General features: G+C 55.4%; 1 protein-coding gene across 5 annotated transcripts in view; it reads left to right on the plus strand.

The window, feature by feature from the left end:
• TSPAN9 (tetraspanin 9) overlaps nucleotides 1-24199 on the plus strand; it is a 205602-nt gene extending 181403 nt beyond the window's left edge. For all 5 annotated transcript variants that reach the window (XM_054443905.2, XM_063672335.1, XM_054443907.2 and 2 more), the window contains 6 exons: nucleotides 16040-16231; nucleotides 16611-16685; nucleotides 17998-18099; nucleotides 18814-18945; nucleotides 19355-19438; nucleotides 20672-24199. In XM_054443905.2, coding sequence (XP_054299880.1) covers nucleotides 16040-16231; nucleotides 16611-16685; nucleotides 17998-18099; nucleotides 18814-18945; nucleotides 19355-19438; nucleotides 20672-20743 — 657 coding nt within the window. In that variant the 3' untranslated portion in view covers nucleotides 20744-24199. The remainder of the gene's footprint in view (nucleotides 1-16039; nucleotides 16232-16610; nucleotides 16686-17997; nucleotides 18100-18813; nucleotides 18946-19354; nucleotides 19439-20671) is intronic.
• Nucleotides 24200-24737: the final 538 nt, after the last annotated feature.

Raw genomic sequence — 24737 nt, forward strand, 5'->3', positions numbered from 1 at the left:
TCCGGCCAAAGGGATGAGACTGGAAACCAGGTCGGGAGAGTGGAAAGGAAGAGGTGGCTGCAGGAGATTTGCGGGGATGTGGCCTAAGGATTAGCAGATGGATGAAATGTGGAGGGTAATAGTGGTGACGGTGATAGTTAACTTGTATGAGTACTGATTCCGTGTTAGGCTGTGTTCCTGTTCTAAGAGCTTTAGAAGTTTTGTCCTATTTAATATTCACAGCAGCCTAATATGGTAAGTACCATATGCATTTTTGGAGGAGATAGCATTATTATCCCCATTTTACAGATGAAGATTTGGAGTCAGAGGTCAGCTCGCCCAGAGTTATATCTGGCAAGGGGTAGAGCTGGGATTCAGAACCTAGGTGTTGGCTCGAGCCTACGCTCTCAACCATGGGCCCCAGGTCCAAGCTGTGACTCCTGGATGGAAGAATAGATGGAGAATTGCGTCTCCAAAGTAGGGGACACAGGTGGAGAAACATGTTCAAAAGACTAGGACAGACAGTCTGCCTCAGAAGATGCGACTCAGGGCTTGCGTGACACATAGGAAGTGGGTCTACTGCCTGTCCGTGCAAGCAGGGAGTTTTGGGCATTTTGTGATTTGAGAAGCAACGTGGGCACCCTGTTCAGGAAACCTTGATTTTCACCCTCGTGATGAACTGGGAAAAGAAGCCCTGAGGGGTACCTACACCTGGTGCAAGAGCAAGACCCTGACCCGTTCTGCATGTCCAGTGTTCGCAATGTCGTGTCCACAGACTGAGGACACTGGGCTTTGTGTGACCGTGAGGGCCTCTGACACAGCCTTGCCCTTCCCCCAGGGATGGGTCGGCTCTGCCCTGGCCTGGGTGGCACTGGCTGAGCATCCCCATTTCAGGGCCTTGGTGACCCTTTTTGCAGAAGGGGCAGAATCTGCAGGATTACATCGTTGGAGGCTTGCTTTTGCAACACAATTCAGAGTTTCCTGAACTGAAGCCAGACTCTAGCTCCCCTGAGCTAGGTTCTATCTCCAAGTAAAATCTGGTTCTTTTTCTCTTGAATAATTTCTACTTCCAGAGATGCAAAGCTGCCAAGTGGACGGCAGTGGCACTGCTCCCTGCTTGTTTGAGGGTGTCTATTTTGTGTGTACCTGGAGAGGCAGCACCCTAAGTCCCTCCACTTGCAGTGTTATTTCTTGTGGCTCCTGTGCCAGCCTGTATCTCAAAAGTCACTCTTTTGAGAGCTGAGGGGAATGCAGAGCCACAAAGTACAAGCGTCTGCCTTCTGCCGTGCCCTGCTCGGCGCTCTCTGGCTGCTGCTCTTTTTTTTTCTTTCTGTTGAATAAGCAAAAGCAAGAGCAAATGTATTCCTTGGATCTCATATGAAAATGTGTAGTAATTGTTTCTTTTTGCTATTTTCAATATATTTCTGTTCTGTTCATTGAACTTTGTTCTCGGTGCCTCTTGCCAGCTCACTATTTATCACATAGGTCATCCCTCCACCCTGCCGTTTGCCCTTTATGAAATGGCATCTTTCCCCCTCCAGGTCTTGGTGGTGGGAATGCTTATCCTTACTATGTAGGGGTGGGAGGAGCAGAGGGAGGGCCTGCTGGGATCTGACTTAAGAGCCTCCCCCAGCCTATAATTGGTCAGAGGCCGCGCACAACTCCGCTCATTCCAGGTGAGTAAAGCACCTGGACTCAGATGTAATTGATTCTGACTGATATCCAGGTTGGGGTGTAATTAGCAGTCTTGATTTAATGGCATTGTGGCCTGAGACTGCCATCTTCTCCCTTGTATTTAAATGCTCATTTCCCTTGGCAGGCAGGGAATTGGCATCAGACCTTGACGGTGGGACCCTGAGCAAGTCACATCTCCGAGCCTCAGTTTCCTTAACCAGGTTTCCTTTGACCATGATGTCATCTCACAAGGGGGTGAGCGGTAAATGGCAGCACTTCTCAGGCCCAGCTCACGTGACACTTGGACATCATTTCCTGCCACTCTTAGGGAGGCAGATGTGCTGGGTTCCAGCCTCCTGGCTCTGTGGGCAAGTCACTTAGCCTCGGAGGCCTCCGCCTGCTCCCCTGTGAAATGGACTCATAGTAGTTGCCTTACCTGTCTCACACAGCCAGGGAGAGGACTAAGCAGAAGCACAATCATAGGCTCTTAGGGCTGGAGAGGGCTTTGGATATTATTAGTTTCAACCTTTTGTTTTATAGGTGGGAAAACCAAGGCTCAGAGGAGTGAGTGACACCCAGGATGACCTGGCCCCGTTAGCAGCACATAGTCAGTGTGCCGTGTTGTTTGGGCTTTTTGACATCGCTTCATCTAAAGGCTTACCTGTGTTAGCTCATAAGCATATGCGGAGAGGCACACCTCTCCATGTGTGGCAGTGGACGGACAGATGGCCCTTCTCCTGCCATATGCTCTGGCCTGTATGACTGTGAGGGTCTGAAGGAGGTGGTGTGGCAACGCACCGGCCTAGGGAGGTGCTCTTATTGCTGAGCTGAAAACTTCCTTTGCTTCAGCATTCCCACTTCCCTCCTTCGCTCGGGCTGCCACAATCCATATATGGCTGTTTATGAACCAGGGCCTCTCTGTGCCCAGTATTGTGCTTGATACTAGGGAATTGTGCAGAAAGGTCTGAAGGGAGGCTCCTGCCCTCATGCAGCTATTTGTAGGCAGGACAGGCAGCCGGCAAAAGTCAGTACTAACAAGGCAGGAGAATGTTCTGGGGCCGATGACGGCCAGTCGAGCCACTGCAGAGTGTTGGGGGCTGAGGCAGGATTGCGAGCCTGGAGGAGGAGGTGGGGCTTCAGCTGGGCCTTGATGGCTCTGGATTGGACCGAGAACAGTGCAAAGGGAAGAGGAAGGCTTTTTAGGTAGAGGGACATGCTGTGAGCAGGGTCTGGAGGTGGAGGCGTGGAAGGTGCATTTTGTGAACCGGGTTTACACTGAAGAGCAAGGAGGCCCTGTGAGAGGAGCATTTTTATCTGCAGAGTTTTTATTGGGTAGTGATTGGGCAGGCAAGTGTCTGAGTGATTTAGGTCACCCAGCAGAGCACTTGGGACCATTACTTTGGCTCAGAGCATTGCTGAGAGCCTGACTGTACCTGTCGCTGTGACACTTGGCTCACCCGCCTCAAGGATGTAATGGGGCCAGAGGGAGGCAGGTGACCTCCCAATCCTCCCCCGTCTGAGAGGCCTGGGTCGAATGGGGCACAGGGGACCCGGGGAGGGGAGTGGGGACCCAGTCTTGCTTTGGATTTGCCTCGGCCCCTTCTGGGTCACAGAACAGCTTCCCGCCCGCCAGCCCGCCAGCCCGCCTCAACCCGCCTCCTCTGGAGCTGGCTTTCCGCTTATCTTAATTTATTGATGAAAACTTGTTTTACGGTCCAGAGCACAGACGGCAGCAGCTCCCTGCCAAAAGAAAGCACGCCTGCGAATCGGGAAAGCAAGCCGCCTCCTGGAGATGGGTGGCTGGGGACCAGCAGGACGGTAGAGAGAGTAGAGCCCATCTGGGCAGATGCTGCTGCAGGCCTGGGTGGACAGGGCTCGGGGAGGCCCAGGAGCAGCCTCTGTGTGCCGGCTGGGGCCGGGCAGTGGGGGCAGTGGCAGGACCTCCCTGCCTCTCTCCACCACAGGTTCCTGACTCACGGCTGGCCTCCGTAACCTGGGGAATGATGGCTGCAGGCCAAAGATACTAATAATGGCTTTCGTTTATAGTACATGTATATGTACAAGGCGCCATGCTAGGAAGTTTATTTTGACGAACCTCATTTAATCCTGACGACAACTCTATGTGGTAGGTACCATTAATTCCCATTTGAAACATGAGCACCAGAGAAAAAGTCGTTTTCTGCGGTCCTGCTGGCTGGTAAACGAGGGAACCTGGAACTTTAACCGGGTCTACCTGGACCCAAGGCCAGAGTCAGCCACGGCCGTCTCTAACCCACGCATTCCAACTCTGGCCAGTGTCCTGTCTCACACTGCAGCCACCTCTCCAGCCTGGTGGTGTTGGTTCAGCTGGCCCGGCTATTCCCAGGGTCGGACCCTGTCTCGTGATCTTGTGTGCGGTAGAAACCAGCGCAGTGCTGAGCTCAGGGCAGTTGTGTGCAAGGCACCTGCTGAGTAACTAACTGGCTGGAGGATCCACCAGCGGGTTACTCTTTTCCAAAAAGCAGAAGTCCTTTCAGTGGCTTCTGTGCTTTCCTCTGAAACTCCGCATCCTTGTGGGTCAAATAAGGAAATTCTCAACATCCCTGCTCACTACATTGGTCAGTTACAGGCACCGTGTGCAAAAGGGCCCAACTCCAAGGGCTCCAGTGTTTTCATCTGTAAAATGGGCTCCACTCAAGATCGTCATCACCGTGTGCAGAGACACAGTACATGAAAGTGCCCTCTGGATAACAAATGGCAAAGTGTTGTCATTATTTCCATGAGCTCCTGTTTTTTGGAGATACAGGTGCAAAATGTCCACTGAGCTGCAAATTTGTTTGTTTTGTTCCTCCTTGCTTCCTCTTGGAGAGTGGTGGAGCCAACAGTTTCACACCTCTGGCAGAATCAGCAAAGCAGGTAGTCGCCCTCGGCTGGACTGAGCATCTGTCCGCTGCTCCTGCCTGCTGTGGCCGGGCACCCCCTCCTTTCCCCACCCCACCACCCGGGCTGTGTGCCTGGCTCCCTCCACTTCTTGGCATGCCTGTGTCACCTCCCCCAACTCAGGTTGGGCTAGAAATTTGTCGAACATGTTTAATAAAATGGAATCTTAGATTTTTCTCAGGTCTGTAGGAGGCAGGTAGAGGTTATAATCACAAGAGTCATAGCAAGTTGGGTTAAAATCCCACTCTGTCAGCTCCATGTGTGAGCTTAGACAGGATACTCAACCTCCTTGATCCTTTGTAAAGTCAGAGAAAATGATAGTAACTGCCCTGTATGGCATTTGTGGAAAGGGTGGGACACAGTTCCTGGCATGTGATACGGGCTCAGTTAACGCCAGCTTTCTCCTCGGCTTGGCTGTCTCCATCCCCACTAGTGTCTTCACCAACACTGCTTTTTCATCCTGTCCTCCTCGGCTACAAGGAGCGCTCCAGGCCCAGTGGCTTGCGTCTGCACACTCTATCACAGCTAGCCTTCCTTTCTCAGAGTAGGGACGTGTCTGGGTGACACTCTTTCTGGCTTTCATGGGAAAGAGCCAGGCAGATGACCCAGATCCCAGCAGCGGGAGGTGGTGGGTAAGAATGTAGTTTTTGGAGTCACATGTCCTGGGTTTCTTCACTGAACCTCGCTATGCTTGTGTTCTGTCATCTGTAAAATGGGGAGGACAAAGATGCCACTGGGTTGGGAAGATTAAATGAGGCAATAGAGGCAAAGCACTCAGACTAGCACTGGTGCACGATCGGCACTCGTCCACTGCCACAGAACATGACGAGGAAGGGCAGGGAAGGCGGGCCGTGGGCGCTGGGAGCAGGTGCAGCTGCACCACGAAGAGCTCCGTGACCTGGGACACATTTGTCTGGGGAAACTGTGGACAGGCCAGCAGCTTTCAACGGAGTAACTGAATTGCCGTGCACATGTTGCAAACAGGATGGGTCACAGCCTCCTGTGTGACCAGGAGAGCCCGGAAGTGGGCACAGTCTGGCACAGGGCAGGGAGGGATCTCAGGTTGTCACTTAAGTTGGTGCTGAGACCATCTCTGGGAGAGAGACCTGCACTCAGCCATCCCGTGTCCCCCATGAAGCATGTCAGAAATGCCAAAATGCTGGCGTGGGTGGACATGGCTCCCGGCTGGCAGTATAAATAATCAGGCTGTGGGCACAGGATCCCCAGGGAGAAGGTGCTCCACGTGTGGGCCCTGTCAAAGGGCTATAGCTAGAGAGTGTGTGGGTGGCTGTGTTGGGGCCAGAGGTGGACCTGGTTGTCAGGCAGTCTTTCCTGCTACCTGTTTGTGTAATTATGGTGCTATTTGCTGAGCTAGAGCCATGGAAGATCACCCTTATTACATTACTGAAAGGGCCTCCGACCTGCCATGGGTGGAGCCGAGGCAGCTGTGCCAAATGAGAGGAGGCACCCAGTCATGAAGTTTTCACCTCTGGGGGCACCTCCTTTCCCAAAACAGGGTGAATGGTCCCCACCCCCTTCGCCATCCTGAAGAATGAGTTACAGTCTCCTGGATGATTGGAGCACTTTGCCAAAAAGATGTAATGGGGATTCAAGGTATCCTTGTCCTGTTCTCCCTGCATTTTCCAAGGAGTTTTAGTAATAACACCTTGTACAGCATTTATATTCTGAGGAACACAAAGTGCTCGGCAGGCAGAACCCTGTTCATCCCCACGGTGTCCCTGAGTGCTGGGGAGGTGCTCTTCTCTCTCTCTGGTTTATCAGAGGAACATCTCAGAAAGGTTAAGTGGCTTGCCAGAGCTGCACTGCACCTCCTGCTCCCCTGGGCTCCAAGTCCTGAGGTCTGGGCTGCCCATGGTTCTGCCTTCTCTGGGAAGCCCAGGCAGCCGCCAGTTACATTGCCATCCTTGAAGGTTGGTTTCTTAAGCCCATCCTGCCTCTCACAGCAGCCCTGGCTTCACAATTACTGCGTGCTTTGATGCTGTCAGAAATGACTTTCTCCCCAGAAGCACAAAATAAAACAAATGCAGGAAGGAAAAAATATGCTGGTGGTTGGAAAATCCTTTCTCAGACACCTCTGACAAGCTATTCTGAGTTCTTGGTGCCTTCCCCTCCACTTTACAGTGACCATGGGAGTGGAGACAGTGCCGTGTGCCGGGGCCCCAGGCTGCCTCCTCGTGGTTCCTTCCTGGGCAGCCGTGGCTCTGGGCATGCAGTTCATGAGAGCCACCTGACCATCCCCCACTCCTGCCCAAGGTGGAGTGCCCACCCTGCACATCATGCAGTATTACTGGGTGTGAGTGTCCTGAGGCTCCACGCTGCCTTCTGTCCAGTGCTGACAAGTTCCAGAGTTTGGGGAAAAGGCATGTCCAAGGGTCCTCCTCACCCCCTACTCTCCCAGCAAAGGGCAGTCCTTCCACTAGCTCAGAGAGCCGAAGCCTCCAGTGGAGGCCATGACTGGTTTGTCAGCCTCCCTCTTGGGAGTTTCTTTCCCATGCCTGTTCAGTAGGTGCTGCAGCCTGCCCTCCGTGCGTTCCTGCAGCCTGCCCTCCTTGCGTTCCTGCAGCCTGCCCTCTGTGTGTTCCTGCATCGGGATGGGAAACAGCTGTGCCCTCTTGCTCACTTGATCTGCCCAGGGTCTGCAGCAGAGGCTTGCAGTCTAGGGGCCACATCCTTCCATGCCCAACGTGAGCAGGAGCTACACGGGCTGGTAGGAGCTTGGGATCGCAGAGTCACAAGTGCTCCCTGTGTGGCCCTTCTTCCCCGCACCCACCCGCATCCCCTCTTGTGGCTGCACTGTGCATCCTCGGTCTGGGAAGAGCCCCTGGCCCCACTGCCCAGGCCCAGGATGGGCTTGATTGGGAAGAAGATGTGGTTCTGCCCCGCGTGCGCAGCCTGTCCTGGTAGGGCTGCGGCGGCAGCGGGAATCGATGTTTATGGACTGGTGAATGATCACTCCTCTACAAGGCTGGCAGGTGCTATTATCTGCTGCTCTTTGGCATCCCGGCCACACATCATTTCGTGGTCCTTCTGAGGGCTGTTCCTCGGGCTTTGTTCCTTCTGACAGCTTCGGCCCTACACCGGGCCCCCTAGGAGGTTCTGAACGTGCCTCTACCTTCTTTTCCAGTTCCCCATAGAGGAAGAAGGCCTGTGGGTCAGTTTGAGAAGTAGAAAGATGCTGGCGCCCGAGAAAGTGGACTTGGGGCCTGCTGTCAGGTGGCCTGGGGATGGGGTACAGATGGAGGTGTGGGAGGTGACCTGCATCGCCCTGTAGCCTTTCTCCCAGAAAGAGGCATGGCTTATAACGGGGTGTGTGGGGCAGCACGTGGTAGATGCCCCCATCCCTCCCCGTCTCTGGTCCTTGCTATCTAGGCATCACCGTGTTGGGGACTGGGCCATCTCTCACCCATGCCTTCATCTTTGAAGCCTGGAACAGACTCAGGTTCTCCCTGTTTCCAGGGCTATACCAACCTAGAGTCTCACAGATGCCTTGGTTGGAGCGAGTCCCCAGGCAGGACAGGTGCCCCCCCATACCGAGGCTAGGCCAGGAAGCCCACACAGATGGGTAGCACTTCAACAGGGCCAACCCTGCCCCCAGCCAGGGGCCAGAGGATACCAAGCCCTTTGTGCAAGTGGGGGCCAGGACTGCTGGTGACTGGGCATTTATCCCACCATGCAGGGCCCTGACACCCCTGGAGGTGGGTAGGGGGTGCCCCCAAAGTCTCGGATAGAATCTCCTTCATCGTGGACTCTTCCACCCCAATATACACTTCGGGGCTTTAGATTGCAAGAGGTGTAGGTATTGTAACAGGACTCACTCTCAACTGCTAGGGGTTTTGGTCAATTGGGGAAGGGTTACAAAGTTGGCTGGAGAGTATTGACACTCTTGAAACATAATTCAGGAGCTTTATAACCGCAGAGGCTTGCAGCTCCCAAACACAATGCCCCTTAAGTTTGGCCATGGGTAGACATTCTGTCTTAGAACTGTCTCACATGGAGAATAACCCCATTCTGGTATAATCAAAATGTAACTGGGTTGTAGATATGCAAATGAATGTTTATTTGGAGGAAAATTAGGCACAAAAATATGGGTGTCATCTCCCTGACACCTATGTAAGTTGGTGAGATTAGGGGCTGCAAAGTGAAGGTGTGAAGGTGAATTGGAGGCTTTGAGAGAAAGTGTGGGGTCCAACAGTAATGACCGAGGAATCATGCCATCTGGCTTGAAGTTATGCACAAGCTCAGTGTGAGACTAAACTATGCTATGGCTGCCACTCAAGCCAATGGGGTCTTAGGCTGAATTACTAGAAGTATAGAGCTCAGAACGTAGGAGGGGAAGAGCTGGTCCTACCATAGCTGGAGCCTAACTTCCAGTTTGAGACAGGCCTGTTTTACTTGTTCTTAGTGGGCTTCTTGGGCAAAACTAGGATTGATGCATTTTAGCCACAGGGAAGTAGATTCTTGCGTTAATAAGAAAGAATTCTTGACTGATTAGAGGTATGCAAAAAAAAAAAAAAAAAAAAGAACGGAGTGCATTGTGGGATGGTGAGCATTCAGACCCTGGGAGACCCTGTGTGGCTGCATCCCGCTCCATGGTTCCACCGAGTTGTGGTCCTCCTGCCTGCTGGTGACTTTGGCAAAGATGTGTCTGTGACTTTGTCCCTTCATTTCTCTCCATGCAGATTGGAGGCATCGTCTCCTCTCTCGCCTCCCCTGCCCCTCCTGCCTCTTCTTTTATGGCTGTGAGAATGAATGAGCTGCGGGGGCCCTTGGAGGCAAGGGGTGTCTGAAATACAAAGCAGCGGCTGCGCTCCTGGCACTGATGTATTGTCTCTGCTCCCCACAATGAAGTTCTTGGCAGGTCGGCTTCTTCCAGAGCCAGGCAGGTTCATTACTAGCCAGCATGTCAGGCTGTGAAATTAAAGCTGTTTTGGTTTTTTTCTTTTTTAAAAATTCTCCACATCCACTAATTTATTAAATGCCATTAAATGTTGGGCCTGGCCTTGGCTCATAGAAACATTAGGGAGCACTGAGTCCTAGCATTCGAAAATCTCCTGCAAGTAAAAAGTGGATGAGGGTGTCAGGGGGGCCAGGGGCCAGGTTGGGGGTCACCAGTGACATCCGATGCCAGGAGCCCAGGTGCCTTGTGGGGCTCTGCAGGCATGTGAGGCAGTGGGGATTAAAATAAGGCAGCACAGGTGGGAGCAACCCGAGGGCACTGGGGGTCCCAGGAGTGGGGAAGATGGGGTGAACAGGAGGCTGCTTTTCAGGAGGATTTGCATGTCTGGGTCTGGTCCTGTTCCCCAGCTATGGTCTGCTCAGGCCCCTCCGTCCATCCCCATCATTCATTCATTTATTCATTCCTCCAGCAAATATTTATCTAGTAATCCAGGCATGTTCTGGGCCCTACAATGGAGGAAAAATGGATAAGACACGAACCTGGGTCCTGGAAGTCCATGTGTTTTTTTTTTTTTTTTCCCCAAAGTGCTGGGATTACAGGCATGAGCCACTGTGCCCAGCTGTGTGTGTTTTTAGTGAGGGTAGACAACAAGTCTACACAGAAGCCCACAAGGTCGTAGATGTGCTGCTGTGGGCCTGGCGCTGGCAGAGGAGTCATCCCTGGGGAGGGGCCGCTCCCACCAGTGGGAGACCGATGGCACCCATGAGATATGGTCAGTGGCTGCCCCTGGGTTCTAAGCAGCATGGAAGCCGGTGGAGAAGCTCAGGACGGGGGAAGCCCGAAGCGGGAATTGTGTCCCTCACCCCCAGAGGAATAGGATGCCTGCATGAAACATACGTAACGACACGTGGCAGAAGCCTGTATTTAAACCACAGTCAACATGGTTCAAACTGAAGACAAGGAAGACACCGTGGGGATATTAGCTAACTACAAGACTTAACAAATGAGTTGAGGCTGGAGTGTGGGCTCACTGTATGGCCGTAGCCTGACTGGGCCTCAGTTTACCTGCTGCGCATGTTGTGGATGGGCCCCTGGTGACAAAGAAGATCCTGATACAGTCTGATGACTTGAGGCTTTTCTCTGTGCTGGGGGCCTGCACCCTCTCCCTCCTCCGGAGTCAGGGCAGGGCCCAGACTGGATCACCCTGTGGGATTTGAAGGCGTTGCCAGGAGTGAGGCCCTGCTCTAGGCTCTGTGGATTTAACCACAAAAATGACAGACCCAAATCCTGCCCCTCAAGGAGGCCATTGGCAAATGTAAGGATGGGATTCGTCTTCCCAAATTTGGATGTGGATTTGTTTGTAGCCCTGATTTGAAGTTATTTTGAAATGCCTTCGGTTGGGGAAGGGACAGGGGAGGCTTGGTACCCAGGCTGGCCCCTGGGCCTGCTCCTGCTCCGGGGAGGGCATCAGTCAGGCCCGGACCACACCAGGAGTGGCTGGTGACCTCCTGTGGGTTGGTGCTAGCATTGCCTGGGGCCCGATCCCCTGAGTCACCCTGCCTCACCCCACATTGTCCCATCGTGGGCTAGATTATAGCTCAGTCATCTCAGCTGAGACAACCCCCTGGTTTTGGAAGGGAATTTTCCCGAATGCCACCAGCTAAGCTCTCCGGCCCTGAGCTTTGGCTGTGCCACCACAGACAGGCCTTGCCTCCTTCCTGTGCTGTGTGCTGGGCTCCCTCCACCAGGGGTGGCTCCCCTGCCCTGCACCTCCCTCTTCTGCTCCTGCCGCACCCTCTCCCTGCCCAGTGCACTGGCTTCAGAGGTCATCTTCCTGACTTCCCGCCCTCCTGCCTGTGCGGGGCAGGCCTGGCTCACCAAGATTTCATGGCCAGCCTGTCTCTCCCATCAGCTCCTCCGTCCTGCCCTTGCTCCCTCCCCGATCTCAGCCCTGGCCCTCCCCAGCTCACCAGCTGGCATCTCCCCAGCACTTTGGGGCACATCGCTGTCATTGGCTCTCCTTTCCCCACCGCTGGAGGGAACACATCAGATTCTTTCTCCAATGGCTGTTCTCAAGGTGTTGGCAGCCCAAGGGTGGGTGCCTGGCATGGGGATAGGGTGGGGGGCGGGGATTCTCAAACTCTATTGACAATTGGGGCCAGACAGTTCTTGACTGTGTGGGCTGTCCTATGCACTGCAGGGTGTTTAGCAGCGTCCCTGGCCTCTACTCACCAGATGCCAGGAGCAGCTCCTCCGTTGTGGCAACCAAAAATGTCCCCAGACATGCCACATGTTCCTTGGGGAGCAGAATTGCTCCTGATTGGGAACCACTGGGCTGAGGGCTGAGAGCACCATGTCTCAGGCTCGGCTAAGACTGCGCCAGAGGGACCTGAGAAATGATCTTGTCCAAATCCCACGTTTTAAAGGAAATTGGGCCTCTGAGAGCTGAAAAATCTTAAGGTCACACCAGGGAGCAGCATGATGAGAGAGGCATTTTAGGAAAAGGAATCAGACAGCTCTATGCAGGCTGGGCTGGAAACTAGAGGCAGGGAGGGCAGTGGGGGCCGTGATCTGGACATGGGACCCGTGGCGAAGGCCCGGTCTTGGTGCCTGTCCCCTGTCAGTCGGAAGTCCCCTGGGAGCAGGTAGTGAAGGCTCAGAAACCAAGGTTTTGTCCCAGCCCAGCAGTGTGACTGGGGACTTACTTGTCCCCCGCTTAGCTTCCTGGAAAATCAAGGCGTGACCTTTGTGTTTTCTTCTTGCCGGGAGGCTCTGTTAGTGTTGGGCCATCGGACGATGGGAGCAGAGGGCTCATCTTGGCAGGAGGCCCCTGGGGATGGGAGCGTGGCAGTGGAGATGTGCGTGGCACCCGCTGTACTGCACAGGCCTCCTCACTGGGCAGACGTGCACCATATGTGGAGTTGTGTCAGGCGAGAGCTGTGATGGAGGCGGGAGAGGGCTTGGAGAGGAAGGCTTGCAGTCCAGACTGCGCCCCCGTAGGGTAGGCTGCAGATCTTTCCTGGGGGCCTGGAGGACTTTGGACGGGAAATGGGAAAGGAAGCAGATTTGGGGACAGGGCACCAGCTGTGTTTCCTGAGAGGCAGAAGGCTCCCGGGTGGGTCTGGCAAGACCAAATCAAAGGATGTGGAGTGTGAAGTCAGAGAACCAGTTTGAAGAGAGGTGACCAGGTCCTGGAGTTTCTGACCTAGGAGGTTTTCCTAGGTAGAGAACCAGTTTGAAGAGAAGTGACCAGGTCCTGGAGTTTCTGACCTAAGAGGTTTTCCTAGGTAGAGGTTCCTGAGCATCCCAGCATTTCCCCCAGGAGGGAAGTGGAGAGAGAGGCTTGGAAGGGGCCCCCTCCCTGCAGGTACACCCACAGTGGGAAACTGCTTCAGGTGAAAGCTATACTTTGAGAACTTTTCCAGGCCCGCGGAGGATCCAGGCTCTGAGCTCTGGGGTCCTGCGTGTCTCCAGCTGCAGTGTGTGGGGGCGCCCTGCAGCTCCCCTGCAGCCAGTACCTGCGGCAGCGGGGTTTCCGCTTACTCATTCCAGGGTCTGGCTTTTAGAGCCATAAATCTTCAGCGTGAAGATCATAAATTCTCCACGGTATGATTAATGAAAGAAAAATTGAGACGGCAGCACAGAAACTGACCAGATTGAGGAAAAGTCAGAGTGACTATTTGGATGAAAGTTCCAGCCATCACCGGCGAACCCAGAGCTTCTGAACCAGCCTGGAGCGCCACCTAGTGGCCGTAGGCGGGGCTAGCCCCGTTCCCCGGCGAAGCTTTGTGATGGCCCAGCTGGGTGTCGCTGTGGGTCTGAGTGTGCCCATTCCTTGGGAGCCCTGACCTGGTTCCATGTGGGGTTGCGCCAGGGGACAGGAGGCACAGACCCACTCTCCACAGTGGGAAGGACCCAGGCAGCTGCTGGACGTGCGTCATTCGGACCCCCCTGCAGCTGCTTGCACTGTCTCTGGGTTAGTAATACGTGGCGGTGTCTGTTCCTACGTTTTTCTTCATGCATAGTGTGGAGCACCTTTCTGGTTCCCCATTTATCAAAATCCTACTCATTCTTCAAAGCCCAGCAAGGCCTGTCAATGCCACCTTCAAAGCATCTCAAATTGGACCATGTCTCACCGCTCCTCTGTAGCCTCCTGGTATGAGTCGTCCCCAGCTCTCAAGCTGCTCTGGCTCCTGGGAAGAAACAGAGGCTCGCAATTAGGCAGGATAGGGATGCCTACGGGAAGGGGAGGGGAGGGGACAGACGCCTCCCTGAGGAAGGGCATCTCCTTTGCTTATTCCTCCACAAACCCAAGCCTAATCACAGTAGCCTCCCAGTTGCCCTGCTGGCCTCCCTCGGGCCTTCCCGCGGTCACTTCTCCAAACAGCAGCCAGAGTGATCTGCTGAAAACCTCAGTGAGATCGTGTCACTCTCCAGCTCCGGGGCCTTCCCGTCACACTGAGGACACACGCACGTTTCCTTTACCTGCGAGGTCCCAGCTGGCCTGGCCCCCGGCCACCCTGCCTGCTTTGTCTCCTACCATGTGTCACCTCACTCACTGTTGTAGCACACGGCCAGTGTGCTCCTCCTTGGCTAGCCAGGCTCCTTCCCACTCCGGGGCTTTTGCACCTGCCGTTCCCTCTGTCTGGAACGTTCTTCCCCCAGATAGTTATGTTGCTCCCTCCCCCTGTTTATTTGGGTTTTTGCTTAAACACCACCTCTTCCAAGACACCTTCGCTGCCCACGCCCTCCCCAGTTATTTTCTGGCTCTTTACATAGCCTTATTTTTCTTCGTGGCGCATGTCAGCAACTGAAGTGATGTCGTTTGTTGCTTACATAAGGTCAATGTCTCCTGTAAGAATCTACTCTTCGTGAAGGCAGGGTCTTTGCCAGTAAGGTGTACCACTGTCTCCCCAGCTCAGAGAACAGGGCCTGGCACTGAATATGCAGGTGTTCACTTGGGTTTGTGGAAGAATAAGCGAAGGAGATGCCCTTCCTCAGGGAGGCGTCTGCCCCCTCCCCTCACCTTCCCATGGGCATCCCTACCCTGCCTAATTGCGGGTTGCCTTGTCTCAGCCCCGAGCCTTTGTTTCTTCCCAGGAGCCAAAGCAGCTTGAGAGCAGGGGCTGGGCTGATTCCTGGAGTCAGCATAGTCAGCACAGGCCCTGGCACAGAACAGCTGCCCGGGAAGTGCCTTTCCAGCAAGCAGTGCCCGGAGCTGGCCACCCACTTCACGTAGCTTATTCCATTCTAATTCTCACAGCAGTCCAATAGGAAGGGGATGATATCCTCACTCTGCATACGAGGGGTTTGCAAGCTCACACCACCAGGATAAGCTGGAGCCAGGAGTCCTGTTTGGGTCTGTGACTCCCAAGCCCTTACCCCCTGCACTTTCACCCAGCATAGAATGTTCTCGTCCTCCATCTGCCCCTAGTCCACCCACCCTTTAGGGACTTCCTGCTTCAACTGGCATCCGTGACTGCGACAGTGATTGCCTCCTCTGAACGCCCGTAGCGTTGACCGGGCACCAGTCCATCCTACCTGGGAGTGGTAGATGTTGCACTTCTATTGCTCCCATCCAGCCAGAACAGAGGCCCCTGGAAAACAGGTCTCTAAAGTGGTTGTAGCTTTTCTGGCATGGCACATTGCATGCTGTAGGCACTCAATAAATACTATTTGACTGATTGATTGGCTCCTCAGACTCAGCACACTTCCCATGAGCTGGCGGAGGGAGTCGGGGAGTGCCAGCTATATCAAGCATAAAATAAGGCAGATGTGGAGATTTGCAGCCAGTGAAATGGAAGCTTCCCCAGGTGGAGCTTGTGGCGCCGGCAGCCCCAGGGGTGCTGTTGGGGAGAGTTGCTTTTCGGTTTTGGGGCCAGTCATGCCAGAGGCCAGCTTATTGGATGGGTGGTGAAGGCAGCCATGGACTCCCACGTCCCGCACACTGGCCAGGCCCCCAGCCAGCCGATGACTGCCTCCTTTCTCCATCTGTGGGAAATTGTTCTTCAGACTCCAGTGCACAAATGGCCCTTCGGGTCAGAGTAACAGGACACAGTCACTGGAAGTTCTGGCTCCAAGAAACCCGACTCCAAGGGTCCCTTCCCACCTCCAGAGATGAAGTCTTTCTTGCTTTCCCTGACCCCATTTCTCCCCTCTCACCAGGCCTCTGTCTTGGACACTGGGGCCTCTTCTCTATCACGCAGAGTAACCTAACCGCTCACATGTGTCCAATACCTTCCATGTATTTGTTACACACTTTTGCCTCTGTGTGGTTTAATCCATCCTCAGAATGACCTGGGAGGCTCGTGAAACTGGCACAGTCTCCGTTGTCACATGGGGAGACTGAGGCACAGAGAGGCTAGGGGACTGTCTGGGTCACACAGCTGACATGCTTCGGGTCTGCAGCCCGACGGTAGTCCCGTTCTCACCTTGTCGGTTCTCACTTTTTCTGTGTCTCAGAGCATGGGGTGGGGACGTGCAGTGTTCCCAGCTCCATGGACGAGTGTGAGAGCAGCGCCAGGCTAATGGGCTTTCCTTCCTCTCCAGCTCTGTGGCTGTGGGCTGCTTGGAGTGGGCATCTGGCTCTCCGTGTCCCAAGGCAACTTTGCCACCTTCTCCCCCAGCTTCCCTTCGTTGTCTGCAGCCAACCTGGTCATCGCCATAGGCACCATTGTTATGGTGACGGGCTTCCTCGGCTGCCTGGGGGCCATCAAGGAAAACAAGTGCCTCCTCCTCAGCGTAAGTTATGTCCGAATCCCCAGCCCCTCCAACTCCTGATCTCCTTGCACTTGGACCCCTGGGACAGGCAAGACCTGGAATATTAGCCACCTGGGTGTCCAACCTGAGCCCAGGGAAACTGTTTCTAGAATGTCCTAGGCTTGACCACACCTCTCCTCCTCATGATTGGTTATGCATACCCTTAGTTGTCCCTCCCGCTCCCTGATTAGTCAGCTCCTTTATGTCCCTGTCCTAGGTATCTGGGTTTCCTCAGGAGGAGCTGGCTTCTCCCAGACCTGGGAAGCCCCACCTAGGCGCCACCTGTCCCTGCCTTCCACACCCTCCTTGTCCTCAGTCCTGCCCATTACCACCTATCCATGCCTGGCCCTTTCCTTTCCAGTTTTTCATCGTCCTGTTGGTCATCCTCCTAGCAGAGCTGATCTTACTCATCCTCTTCTTTGTCTACATGGACAAGGTAAGCCTTACCAGATGGGAGGGAGCATATGGAATGTCACTGCCCTTAGAGTTGGGCCAAGCAGGCCAGGGTCCCTTCCCTGGCCAGAGGAAGACTGCTGGCAAGCAGCATCTATGCAGAAAGGAAGATGGAACCAAGGTTTGGGAAAGCTACCAAGGAAAGACCAGATGGAAGGTTTTGATGGGGGCAGCACGGGGCAGGCAAATTTGGAGGATGGGGGAGTTGACTTTGTATAGTCCCAGGAAGTGGAATCCTCTGCATGACCAGAGATGGCAGTGGACTGCCTTTGGCGCTAGTGAGCTCCCTCTCACTGGAAGGAATTACGCTACTTGGAGAAGGGATTCAGACCTCATCAGGTGGTTGGGCTGGGTGATTTGAGAGCAACCCATGAGAAACAAGGAGGAACTCTCTGGGCGACGCTGGCTGAGCAGGACTGACAGCACAGGGAAGCTCTGTTTCCTGCACTAGAGCCCTTGAGGACGGGTGCTGCTCCTGGGTTCAGGAGGATGGTGGGTGACCCCCTATAACCTCGCCAGGGTGGGCAGTTCTCAGTCAAGAGCGAGGTTGGCTGGGATTTCAGTCTCTTGGGGCGTGGCAGGCCCTTTGGTACCGTGCACTCCAGAACTGTGTAAGGAGCAGTTCTTGAAGTAGCTGCCTGAGCCGCACTGAAAGAGACATTGTTAGGACGAGAAAGAATAATTTTTTGGTTTTGCACTCGTGAAAGGGAAGAAAGAACAATGTCGAGAGATTTCTCTGTGCCAGCCCTGTTCTTGGTCCTTTTATGAGAATTGTTACTCTTAATTCTTACAACAGCGCCATGAGTAGATACTGCTGTTCAATCTCAGGTAGAACAGCGGTGAGGGAGGTGAAGGTCACACGATCTGTCTTCCTCCTTCTAGTTCCCACGGTGTGTTTTGAGAGGGGCAGTCTGTGGGGAAGCTGTGTAGTGGGGGACGGGGGTGGCAGAGTGGCCTGTGTGCGTGGCTGGTCCTGGGATGGGGGAGTGGAGGCACATGGTGTGTTTTTTTTGCCTCTGGGTGTTACAGCCGTGGCCCTGAGTTTAGCTCTGCTGGGAGGTGGTGGGTGCACCAGGGCCTGCTGTATTCTGAAGCTGGGAGTGTGTGCCTGCCCCCGCACCTCTGTTGGGCCAGCAGAGCCCCCCACCCCAGTGGGCAGGGCCTTCCAGACCAGCTGCCTCCCCGCCTTCCTCCCTCCTCATCTGTCACTCACCATCTTGGGTGACCTGAGGTGGGCTGGAGAGACGAGCTGCGTCCTGGTCCCAACCATCTCGCTGCGTCCCTCTGCCTGGCAGGTGAACGAGAACGCCAAGAAGGACCTGAAGGAAGGCCTGCTGCTGTACCACACCGAGAACAACGTGGGGCTGAAGAACGCCTGGAACATCATCCAGGCTGAGGTGTGGGCCGGGCCGCCCTGACGGGGCCAGGCAGGGAGGAAGGGTGGCGGCCGGCACTTCTAGCTGCTTTCCCCGGTGACCTGGCCGGGCACCCATGCTTTCTGGATTTTAACCGGGAGTGGGGTGGTCCCCACGGGGGCATTTGCCTGAACTGCCAAGTCAGATGTGATACAGCAAGGTGCAGCCAGACAGGGATGACGACACAGGAGAGGCAGGCCTAAGATTGCTGTGGCTGAGCTTTGGGATGAATGACTGAATTTATTTTAGCAACAGATTTGCCTCCATGACGGGGCTTGGCTTAGGTGAGGAGGCCCTGGCTCTAGGAGGAAAACAAGTCCATAGTCCCAGATGCGCCCATTTTAAGCCCTGGGGAGGGGCCGGCCCGGGGTTGAGTGGCAGTCGGCTTGGAACGGTTTACAGAAAGAGCAGAGGTGCTGGTGGGCAAGCACAGGGCTGAGCCCAGGGGCCCAGCCCGAGGGGTGGGCTGCATTGCCCTCTGCCACTCTGGTCTCCGGGAAGGAGCGCTCACTCGCTTCCCCAGTGGGCCCGGCTGAAGCCCAAAGAAGGGACAAGAAGCAAGCCCTTTGTCTCCTCCCTTAACTCCAGGGTGGCCACTTTTGCGGGGACTGGGGTTGGCCTGGGCAGGGGAAGGCCCTGGGGAGGAAGGGGCGGGCCATGGCATGTCTGACTGCCCCTTCCATTCCTGCTGTCCAGATGCGATGCTGTGGCGTCACTGACTACACAGACTGGTACCCAGTGCTGGGGGAGAACACGGTTCCCGACCGCTGCTGCATGGAGAACTCCCAGGGCTGCGGGCGCAATGCCACCACGCCTTTGTGGAGGACGGTGAGGCTGGGGATGGACCGCTTGGGTCCAAGAGCCCGTGTGTGGATGCCCTGGCACGAGGAGCCCTACGGGGGAGGCTAGGCCCAGGACACTAAGAGGTTGGCTGAATGTGGGGTGGGGTGGGGGCTCACAAAAATGAAGCCAAAAGGCAGATGGAAAATGGGGGGTGGGGCTGGACCCACAGTTGGGAGAGTCAGAGGGTGAGGGGTTGAATGGGGTCTGAGGCTCTGCAGCTGGCCTTGCGGGTGGGGTGGAGGCTGCGCCAAGGGAGGGGGACAGGGCTGAGACCAGGGAGGGCTGGGAGGTAAGAGCGAGGACGAGGTGGAAGGAGAGAGTGAGGTGGGGGGGCCGGGCTGCAGGGAGCGCATTCTTGGGCTGGGACCCTAACCTCGTGGGCCTCGCTCCCCAGGGCTGCTATGAAAAGGTGAAGATGTGGTTCGATGACAATAAGCACGTGCTGGGCACGGTGGGGATGTGCATCCTCATCATGCAGGTAAGAGGGGCGTCCCCAGCAGCCTCGCACACCCTGCTGGCCTCAGCCGCAGAGGGAAGGAAGCACAGAGAAGTGAAAGCAGTGTTGGTACACGGCGGAGGGTCTGGAATTCATCACAGCTTTCAAGCTTGGCAGTTGTGCCTGCCGCCGTTTCTGCAGAGCTCTGATGTGAGAGCACGTGTCTACTCAGCACTGAGAGTGGTGCTCAGGGCTGCCTGTAGCCAGGCCTAGGCTGGGATATTGAAGCTGGAGTCACCCGCCATAGGTTCCCCCAGTTCTGCCCAAACCTTGAGCCCAGAGAGCCATGCAAGACACACACGGTGTCCCCCGGTCACTGTCTTTACAGCCTGTGCACATGGCACACTATCTGTGGTGACCGTGAGACCACACTGGGCTTCCTTCTGCCTCCTGCACTCCTCTGGGTCCCCAGCTCCTTTGAGGATTTAGGAGGGAAGGGACACAAACAAGTAGTAACATGGTCCTGAGCACACATCACTGGAAAGACAGCCCTGCTGCTGCCAAGACACCGCACCGTGTATTCCACAAGCAGACAAGAGAGGCTTGACAGGAGTCTTTTTTTTTTTTTCTTTTTTTAAGAGACAGGGTCTCACTTTGTTGCTCAGGCTGGAGTGCGGTGGCGCCATCATAGCTCGCTGCAGCCACAAACTCCTGGGCTCAAGCCATCGTCCCACTTCAGCCTCTCAAGTAGCTGGGACTGCAGGCATATACACCACCATACCTGAATGATTTAAAACTTTTTTTAAAAAACAGATGGAGTCTCCCTCTATTGCCCAGGCCGATCGATCTCAAGCCATCCTCCCACCTGGGCCTCCTAAAGTGCCACCGTGCCCGGCAGGCCTGAGTCCTGAAAGATCCCTGCCACCTCCCACTCCCCACCTTGGCTCCTGTGAGCCCCCACGTAGAGCCAGGTCCTCCATGCATTGCGTGCCTGCAGCGCCCCTCGGAGTAGGCATGCGTGTGCATCCTGCAGAGGTTTGATGGCTTCTGGTCTAACAGCCCCATGAGGCTGAGCCAGAGTCCACCTGTGTGTGTCTCCAGGGTGACCTCTGTTCACGGTTTTCTTCATGTCTTCATTCCATAAGCATTTTCCTGGCACACCAGTGGCCATCCCCGCTTGTTCTAGGTGCCCTGTGACATCCCAAGCCTCTCGGGGCTGAGGTCAGGTCCAGGCTGCTGCAGCTCCTGCCTCAGGCGCCTCCCCGTGTCTTTCAGATCCTGGGCATGGCCTTCTCCATGACCCTGTTCCAGCACATCCACCGGACTGGTAAGAAGTACGACGCATGAGCGGGCTGGCCGGGAGTGCCCACCCCGCCCTGCTGCCCCGTGGAGGGAAGAGGATTGAGCTTTGTGTCGCCTGCCTGCACTCTCCAGATGTGACCCCTGCACCCACCCACCCCAGCCTGCCCTACCCCACCTACCGTGCCTGAGCCTCGGACTTCTCAGTGGATGGAGTGCCAGGGAGGCGGAGGCACACGGAGACCTGGGGCTTGGGGCCCCTGGATTCCTGCATCTGCATATGCGTATTTGCCAAAGACGACAGGGTGGGCTGGGGTGCGCTCAGGAGGAACCCCCGGCACTGATGGCTTCTGCCCCTGCCCTTCCTCACACTGACACTTTGTCCCCACATGGGGTGGGGAGCAGAGTGCCCGCCCCGTGGAGATACCGCCCCAGCGGGGGCTGCTACGTCCATGGCCACCATGGGGCACCTGGCGGGGCGGGGGTCTGCTGGCCTCTGGGCAAGGCCCCTGAAGCATCTCGCCCAGGCTTTTTATACCTTACAATGTAACTTTTTTATTTTATTTTACTCTACCATTATTCAGGAATATTATCTCTCAGATAAGTTTAGGGTTAGATTTCTGATTTGTAACTTTTTACTGTGTTGATTTCTTTAATGGTTTGACTTTTTTTCCCTGAGGGTGAGGGATGGGTGGGAAGAGAGGACATCTGTGCAGTCTCAATCAGGACAGACCACCGCGCGCGACACCCAGGAGGCTCTCGGATGGGGCGTGCCTGCGCCCTCAGAACGTGTGAGAAGGAGGGGGCATGGACAGGACACGGGACCTTTCCAGGCCTGGGGTCCGAGGACGGGAGCCTGGGAGAGGCGGGTGGAGCATGAAGCAGGCTGGAGGCGCCCCTGCACGGGAGGTGGCGTTTGCTAACCAATCGAGCTGGAAAGGCCAGGGCAGGGTGTCCCCACGGTTCTGGGGAAACGCTTTGCCAGGAATGTGGCAGAGCTAGAGGGGTCCTTAGACTTTTCACTGATGAGCAGTTGTTTTTTTCTTTCTTCCTTCCTCCCGCTCTCTGCTGTCACGTGAGGCTTCCCCTTCCACCCCGTGTGGGTATTCCCACAACAGGTTCTGCACACCCCAGTTATTTCACAGACATTCCTGCTAGAAACTGTCAGACAAATACCTCTCTAGTTTGGATGCTGCTCACTTTCTCCCTTGCTTCTGGAAGGGGAAGCAGTCCTTAGGTTTTGCTGTGCTGGGACAGTGGCAGGGGACCCACAGGGGTGAGGACCCACGGTCCTCCCCACCAGCCTTGCTCAGCTGTGGGTTGCCCTGCTGGGAAGGGGGGAATCACGTCCACCTGGGTCCCAAGATCTTCGCCTCCTTCCCTGGGGCCATGGACATCAGCAGTGGATTGGGTGGCGATCATATCATCTGTGATCCCAAGGAGAAGAAATACAGAAAGCCCAAGAGAGGTCAGACTGGCTCTTGTTACCGGAGCTACAGGAAGAAAGCAGCTGGAGTCACGCATGTGCAGAGCTGGGCATGGGAGAGAAACAGGCTGGGGAGTGAGGCCGGGAGTGGGATTCAGCTGCAGCAGGGCGCCCTCTCCAAACTGCAGCTGGTCTGGCTTACTGTTTTGCAGTTCAAAAAGGTCGTGAATCCGTGGGACTGAGCTTGGGGACCTTACTGACTAGCCAGCATCTGTTGCACTTGATCAGGTGGGGCCTTGGTGGGTGGCTGCCTTTCTTATACAGTTTGTCTTGTCACCCTGGTTTCCCACTGGGGCCAGGTCTCTTCTCCAGCCTCCACCTGCCTGTCTGCTCCAAGAGCTGAGACACGGCCACCCAGCACCAGTCACTCCTCTGTTCACCTTAAGTAACACACAAATCGGGACCAGGAGGATAGAACTGTTGGCATTATCAGGATTCGTGTTTTGTGGGGGTGGGAGTGGAGAGTAGGGTGGTCTTGTGAGTTGGGCAGAGTAAAGACCACTTCCCTGAGACAGGGGCAGTGGTGCTGATGGAACAAGGCGGAGGCCCACATTTGAGCAAAGCTGCCTTGCCCTTGTCCCCTGGCCTGGCTTCCTGGTAAGGAGCTTCAGCCGCCTCCCCAGGAACCCCCAAAGTGCAGATTCCGGAGCAGACACATCCCGGCGGAGAGACACTCAGCACACAAGTGCTGCAGTTGCACGGTGGAACCCGGGGCCTCGCACGTTTTTTGCTGTGGGTGGGGTGGGTGGGTTGGTTTATGCCTATCAATGCAATTTTTAATTTCTGTTAATATCAACAGCAAAAGCCTAGTGCATTGGGAGATGTGCAACCTCCCTGAACATCTTTTCTGTTTCTGGAGCGCTTCAGGGGTGGCCTCTGGCCCCAGAGCCTTTGCCACAGTGCCCCCACCAGCCCCCACCTCATCCGTCTGTTTGCAGAACCTCATCTACAGGTCCCCACGCTGCCTTCTTTCCTCACTCTGCACTTGGCTGTTTTGCTATTTGGTTTAGTCTACATTGGGCGGAAGTCTCTGTGCACAGAGTGGGTGTTCCTCCGAGCCCCTTCCACTCGGAGGGCCACACCCAGCGATGCCGTTGAAGGTGGCACAGCCTCTTTTCAGTTTCTCCTGACCGTGAGCTCACTGGGCAGAATTCCCCTGAGAGAATTCCCTCACTCACGGCTCCCTTTGCCAGAGTTAGTTCAATCAGGCCTCATGTGAGCAATTTACACGCTTGTCTCAGAAAGTCCCCTCAGGGTTTGTAGAGGACTGCAGGGGGGGCATCTGCTGCAGACTCAGCCTTTCTCTGCAGCCATCCTGCAGCGGGGGTGAGCGGGCACAGGCTGAGAACTGCCTTTGGGTGGTGCAAGCAGGTGTCACGGTGCGAGTCTCCCCCTGCACCCCTCCCCCAGCTTGAGCCGTGTCACCCTCTCTCCCTCCAGCATGCGCCTGCGTCTCAGGCTCTCTGGAAGGCAGCCCTGTCCCAGACCCTTTTGTAGGTGTTCTGGTTTGACTTGGAACTAGGTGGCCGTCTTTCCAGGCTTTGGTGGCCCAAGAGCAGTCTGGGTGGATGGAAGTGGCTGTCCCCTCCTTTCCAGCCCCTGCCCACCCACTGGTGGAGGTGCTAACTAGCAGGGACGTGGCATAGGATGGGAGCTGGGCGCGAGGTGCTTGGGATCCATTCTTTGTCCCTCAGCTTCTCAGAGTCCGGCCAGCCGTTGTGTTCCCGTGTCCCCCACTTTCCTCCTCCCCACTGCAGTGAGGCAATAGTCCGGGGTGGGGCCTGGCCTCCCTGCCCTGATTGGGCACTCAGGAGGTGAGGCCTGGGGGGCTTCTTGCCCACCTGCCGGCCCCTGGGCAGCACGGGAGGGAGAGCAGGGCGAGCACGCTTGTTGGTTTCAGATGCACTTTCTGCTTGCGATGCCGTATCTGTGCGTTCCTTCATCCTGGTCCTGGCTTTATGGAACACCATGTTTTTAGCATGTTTTTAAATAAAAACTGATAAAGTGTCAAAAGCACAGCAGGCTGTCTCTCAGTGGTGTGTTTTGTTCACTCAGCCAAAACTGTGACTTATGTTGTGATTGGTGTGAGGGACCCAGAGGGATCAGATACCACTCCTTCCCTCCATCCAACACACACCCCCAGGGGGACCTCATCTCTCTTTTGGGGCCCAGGTTACAGACCTGCTGGTGCAGGGAGGGTCTCAGTCCTCTCTGCGTGCCTGAGGAATCCTAACATCCCCCTTTGAAACAGGCTGGATCAGGGGTCAGTCCCAGTGCCCGAGCCCTCTGCCTGAGAGGCTGCAGTCCTGTCTCCGTACCAATCACCCATCACACATGGCCAGTCCTGGGGCCAGGCCCATAAGTGTATCGTGGGAGGGGTATGGAATAAGTCACTAGCAGCTTCCAGTAGGGTAAGGGGCTTCCTGTAGGGGTGGGGGCTGTCAGGTTCAGAAACAGTCTTCTTCCCAATCCCTGTGATGTTCCCGGGGTTCATTTGACGTTGATGTCTCCTAGGACTGAGGGGACCTCACAGTGTGACTTGGCCCTTTCAGGGTG

The sequence above is a fragment of the Pongo pygmaeus genome, chromosome 10, assembly GCF_028885625.2.
Source record: "Pongo pygmaeus isolate AG05252 chromosome 10, NHGRI_mPonPyg2-v2.0_pri, whole genome shotgun sequence".
Classification (NCBI taxonomy): Eukaryota; Metazoa; Chordata; class Mammalia; order Primates; family Hominidae; genus Pongo; species Pongo pygmaeus.